The following is a 6,020-nucleotide window of genomic DNA, read 5'->3' as shown; positions in this document are numbered from 1 at the left end:
AAACCCCCGTCTCCTGCATTGGCAGGCAGGTCCTGTACCACTGAACCACACAGGGAAGCCCAATAGAGTGTCTACATAACATGAGATGTGTATTTGTTGCATCCCATTTGTAGAACACTGCCTAATTAGGACTTGATGGAAATTGTTTAACCAAGACAGCCAAGTCTTTATGGTAGTGAAATAGTTAGTATATGCTGCTGCTGCTGCTAAGTCACTTCAGTTGTGTCTGACTCTCTGTGATCCCAGAGACGGCAGCCCACCAGGCTCCCCCGTCCCTGGGATTCTCCAGACAAGAACACTGGAGTGGGTTGCCATTTCCTTCTCCAATGCATGCATGCGTGCTAAGTCGCTTCAGTCGTGTCCACCTGTGTGTGACCCCAGGCTCCTCTGTCCACAGGGTTCTCCAGGCAAGAATACTGGAGTGGGTTGCCATTTCCTTCTCCAAGTTAATAAATACTAGGTAGCTAAAACTTTTAAATGTGATCCCACCATCCAGATTACGAAAAATGTTTCCTGCTTGCAGACAAGATGAACATTTTGTTAAATTCCTTATTTATTATTTCTCTTTAATACTGAGCATTCTAAAAGGTCAGTCACTGCTGTGATCACTGGAGTCATGACAGTTCCATAGAATGTGATTTTTAGAAACCCATTAATTATAAAAATGAAACAAGACTTCTGAGTTACAATTCAATTTTATGTCCTCTCTTTTCTAGACAGAAGGTTTTATTTTGAAGAGAATCACGTTACACCAATTTAAATTTCTTAAAATGAGATCTCAATTCAGTGTAGTACATCAGATCAATAAAACACTTTGCACCTTGCTGAGTACAATTAAAGATCCAGAGAAACTACATAAAAACACAAGGAAGGAGGGACATTTTCTGTAACACAGTTGGAGGTAGTTTTAAAAAAACACACTTTGAAGAAAAAGAAATCCTAATCTTCATAAGACATGGCATTATTTTTTATGGTACCCATGTGAAAGCGTTTAAAGCTGTCAAGATACGTCAGAAGTTTGCGGGAAACAAGCCCATAATAGGTTTCAAGCAGCGTACATTCTTTTCCACTGTTAATTTCCTTCCATGCCCGGGGCATTTCAGCATCTGTGGTTTCTGAGGATGTGAAAATGAACTTATAGCAACATCTGTTGTATCTGATGTGCCTTTTCCCAGAAAACCTTGAACTGTGGATGGGTATAAGGCCAATGGACTTAGCACAAATTCCTATGAACACATCAGCAGGTGCTATAATGGGTACTTCTTTGAAAACTACATACATCATCCGAGCCGCATCTTGGGACATAACAAAGGCCTCCCTGCTGCAGTAATCTGGGTAGTATTTTTCTGGGTACTGACTGAAAGGGACAAATTCTTGGCTATTAGGGTCTCTGTTGGGCGTATCCTGATGGATAACTCTTCCAACATAGATATCTTCAACGTGTTCTTTCAGATTGAGAAGATAGTCCACCAAGCTTGGTATATTGACAAACATCTCTTCATCAACCTTCAGGACAAACAGGGCATTTGGGCAGAAAGCCACAGCCCACTGCGTCATGGCAATAATCTTCAGAGTCTGGTTCTCAGCACTGTCCAAGAGGATGCCTCCAATTATGTCATTATTCTTTTGGGGCTCTTTGTCTATCTCTTGCTGAGTGGTTACCAAAACAGGCATTCCCAAAGCAAATAGTGTGAGAATGGGGTGCCCTCCGACACTGGTCACGTTACCCCAGGTTTTCCTGATGAGATCCCGCCTTGTTCCATTTTCTGGGCTACTGAATATAAGAGAGAGCAAAAATACACTCTTTCCTTTACACACCTCTGACTGGCTCAGGATATAGTATTTGGGAAGATTGCTTCTCAAGGGCTCCATGTTCAATTTTCTTGCCTTATACTTAATTTCAAGAATTTTCATATCTACATAAGGCAAAGCATGCAGAAAATATTCTTCCACAAAATCAGCCCCAAAAAGCAAGGCATGAAACAGAATAACATTAAACAGGATGAAACACCACTGGTGAGTCCGAAGTCTGCAGAAAGTCACCTAAATGGAAGAACACATTCATTCGTTCAAGCTCCATCCCCATTTCTGTGTGTACACTCCCGGAACACTGTGTGTACACCTGAAAGTACGTAACAGTACACTATTTTAAGTGTTTATTACTAGCGTTTCTGTTACCTCTCTCACTAGATCTTGGTCCCCTGGACATCATGCCTCTCTCTTCTCCAGTACTACTCATACCCGTATTTAGCACAAAGTGGAAACGGAACAAAATGCTGGCTGTTTTCTTGCTTGGATGAAACCCTACTCACTATACTCAAGGCACCTGTGTTAGACACTGGGGAAACAGGAATCAGACGTAGACACGTGAATATCAAGTAACAGTTGGTGTCATTAGGCTAAAAACTTTCGGGAAATACACGACCAGTGTATTCCAGAACCAGTGTGCTTGGGTCAGTTTCTTCTCTGATTCCAAAGGTCCAGGCTATTTGACAGTGGAGTAGCGGCTTTTGTTGACCACTGCCAATGGCTATGTTCAGCCATTTACATTCTTCTAGTAAGAGTTTTCAATTGAATACTGAATTCTGACATTATCTGTTTTGACAGTGTCCCCTAATGTCTTTTTCAATATGGGCAGATTCCTGCTATCTGCGCAGAACCTTTTCCGAGATCTAGGACATACCTGATGCCAAGCTTATTCCATCTCATTAAAGGAGATGGAAACTTTCCATCTGGAAGAACATATACAATATAGTATTGCAATATAACAGAGCCAGAGACATTAGAAGAATTTAGTCTCTGTTCATCAGAGCTTCAATCAATAAAGACTCCCATAGTGACACTTAACATCTTACTGAGCACTGGCTGTGAGCCAGGCCCTGTGCTACACACTTTACATGCCTTAACTCTTTCAGTCTTGCTAATATCCCTTTCAGATAGGTTATCTTCAGACTTAAACTGAGCATCCATGTGGTTAAGGCATTTGCTCAAGATCATTCAGCGAGTAAGAAGAGGGTGAGATAGGGCCATGATATGAACTCAGACCTGTCAGTTTCAAAGCTCACTCTTAACCACTAGAAACTCCCGAAGTCCATCTTTTACTTCCCTATGTCTTTTTAATAAGAAAAAAACAACGAAGCAAAACAAATTGCCACAATTATAATCTGAACTCCTTTCCATTTTTTTTCAGTTCATCTGATGATTTACACAAAGAAGAAACTTCAGCCTACTCAAAAGCTTATTCTAGTAGATATAAAATGCTACAGAGATTATAAGAAACTTACCTGCATGTTGTCTGTGAACAATTTGGGGGCTTCGGAAATTATTGAGCCCAGATGCCAAAGTGTGTCCAAATGTATCTCAGGATCACTCAGTCTAACGGCAGTTGAAGTACAGTACCTCGTGCCTGAGACTTTCAGGATAAGGTTTCTTATCAATCAACCTGAGCTTTTGTCCCAGAATACCTTCTATCTAGCTCTATAGGAGAGCAAGCGCTGATCATGTTACAGCTACAGTGAATCCAGAACAAAGAATAGAAAGCAAACCTCTTCAAATGCCTCCAACCTTGTGTGCCTCTTGAAGCTGACCCCTTGTTTTTATATGGAGTTCCTGGTGAAGTATGTGTGGGAGTTGAAAGAACAGTTCACACATACATCTCCATAGCATCATCACACAGGGAATGTATCTCAAGACACTAAACAGAGTAGTTTCTGCTCCCTGGTACATGCGCGTGCAGGAGATGTGTTAAACATCAGTGGGTCCTTGTCACCCCTGGGGGTGCATTTCTTCATCAGTGGGTCCTTGTCACCCCTGGGGGTGCATTTCTTCATCGGTGGGTCCTTGTCACCCCTGGGGGTGCATTTCTTCATCGGTGGGTCCTTGTCACCCCTGGGGGTGCATTTCTTCATCGGTGGGTCCTTGTCACCCCTGGGGGTGCATTTCTTCATCGGTGGGTCCTTGTCACCCCTGGGGGTGCATTTCTTCATCGGTGGGTCCTTGTCACCCCTGGGGGTGCATTTCTTCATCGGTGGATCCCTGTCACCCCTGGGGGTACCTTTCTTCATCAGTGGATCCCTGTCATCCCTGGGGATGCCTTTCTTCATCGGTGGGTCCTTGTCATCCCTTGGGGTGCCTTTCTTCATCAGTGGGTCCTCGTCACCCCTGGGGGATGCATTTCTTCATCAATGGGGTCCTTTGTCATCCCCTGGGGGTACCTTCCTTCATCAGTGGGGTCCTACATCACCCCTGGGGGATGCTTATCTTCATCAGTGGATCCTGTCCACCCCTGAGGGTGCATTTCTTCATCAGTGGATCTGTCACCCCTGGGATGCATTTCTTATCAGTGGATCCTGTACCCTGAGGTGCTTTCTTCATCAGTGGATCCTTGTCACCCCTGGGGTGTATTTCATCAGTGGATCTTCATCCTGTGGTACCTTCTTCATCAGTGGGGTCATTTCTTCATCAGTGGGTCCTTGTCATCCCTGGGGGTACCTTTCTTCATCAGTGGGTCCTCATCACCCCTGGGGGATGCATTTCTTCATCAGTGGATCCTTGTCACCCCTGAGGGTGCATTTCTTCATCAGTGGATCCTTGTCACCCCTGGGGATGCATTTCTTCATCAGTGGATCCTTGTCACCCCTGAGGGTGCATTTCTTCATCAGTGGATCCTTGTCACCCCTGGGGGTGTATTTCTTCATCAGTGGATCCTTGTCATCCCTGGTGGGTACCTTTCTTCATCAGTGGGTCCTTGTCATCCCTGGTGGGTGCATTTCTTCTACCCAAAGAAACTTATGGTGTAGTTTGATACATGTCTCATCAGGAAGGATTTTGAATTCCTAGTGTAGGCCATGTAAGATTGTTCTTAAATCAGTTATGTCATCCATCTACCTCTCTCAGGCAACTTTATCTCAAAATAGAAAACAACCTGTAATCCATTTTAGCCTAAACTGGAAAAACTAAGCATTTGATGTTTGCAATATTTCTATTGTCACTATGTGTAGAAATTACTCCAAATACCATTTGATCAGCAAGTGTATTAAAGAAAGAAACAACATCCAGCATATTTTTATGTTCCTGTCACAAACAGTTGCACTGAACCTTCTGTTCCTATGCCAGGCTATGTTTCATGTTTCTCTTTTTGCATGTTGATCTTCCTGCCTGCCATTCATAGCAGTTTTTGTAGTTATTTGCCTAGGAATAATTCATTGCATTTTTTAAAAAATTCATTGCCATTTTAAAGCTGGCTGTTTTCTCAACAATCGTGGATTCTTGGAGATTTTTTACAAAGTGGGGAATATATATCCTAAAAAAATTCAAATGAGAATTTTTTTTACTTATACAAAATTGAATGATTACATGGGTCTTGGATTTCATTAAATACAAATTCCATTTTGCAATTTTCATTTTTTAATGAGCCGTAAATTTTGCTCCAGGATATCCTCTGGACTTAAACTGAGACAGTTTGGTTACATTGTCCATGAGAGGTTCATACAATATTATCTCTGGGCCAGCTCCGTCTAGAATTTTCAGTTTGATTCAGCAAACTCTTAGGGTATTAGGGTTGAGATCATTTGCTGCAAATAGAAGTGCCTGGTTTTCTTGATTACCTTAGCACTGCCTTCTCTTTCATAAAGCTCACCCAAGCTGACATGTCAACTCATGTCTTCCTAAATTTTCCTGTAATATTATCATCAGTCACCCGCTGCCTTAGAAGTTCTGTGTTCCTGTTGTCTACCAAACCAAACCAACTCTCTTAAGACCTGACTTTCTGAATTCCATACTTAGTTTCCACCACCACAAAGAATCAACTTTTTATTTCCCACGTGTTCAGTGCCCTAGATGTACTCCGGACGCATGGAGCCTTCGCTCTGCTCTACCACTAACTGCACGTACGACTGTCTGTCATATGAGTAGTTGTTCTTTGGACGCGTCTCTTACGTTCCCCCTCTCCTCGTAAAGCGAGCATGAGAAAAAGTGTCGCACAGTCGGTGCAAGATCAGATTGGGTGACGGACATAACTT

General features: G+C 42.7%; 1 protein-coding gene across 1 annotated transcript; it reads right to left on the bottom strand.

The window, feature by feature from the left end:
- Positions 1–471: 471 nt before the first annotated feature.
- On the bottom strand, positions 472–4,183 carry B3GALT9 (beta-1,3-galactosyltransferase 9). Its single transcript, XM_005210599.5, has 2 exons — positions 3,285–4,183; positions 472–2,043 (listed from the first exon to the last, which is right to left on the bottom strand). Exons 1-2 carry the CDS (start codon positions 3,288–3,290, stop codon positions 940–942), a joined length of 1,110 nt encoding a protein of 369 aa, XP_005210656.1. The 5' UTR covers positions 3,291–4,183; the 3' UTR covers positions 472–939.
- Positions 4,184–6,020: the final 1,837 nt, after the last annotated feature.

The sequence above is a fragment of the Bos taurus genome, chromosome 8 (genome assembly GCF_002263795.3).
Source record: "Bos taurus isolate L1 Dominette 01449 registration number 42190680 breed Hereford chromosome 8, ARS-UCD2.0, whole genome shotgun sequence".
Taxonomy (NCBI): Eukaryota; Metazoa; Chordata; class Mammalia; order Artiodactyla; family Bovidae; genus Bos; species Bos taurus.
The sequence above is the reverse complement of the archived record's forward strand: the minus strand, read 5'-3'. Positions and strand labels throughout refer to the sequence as shown.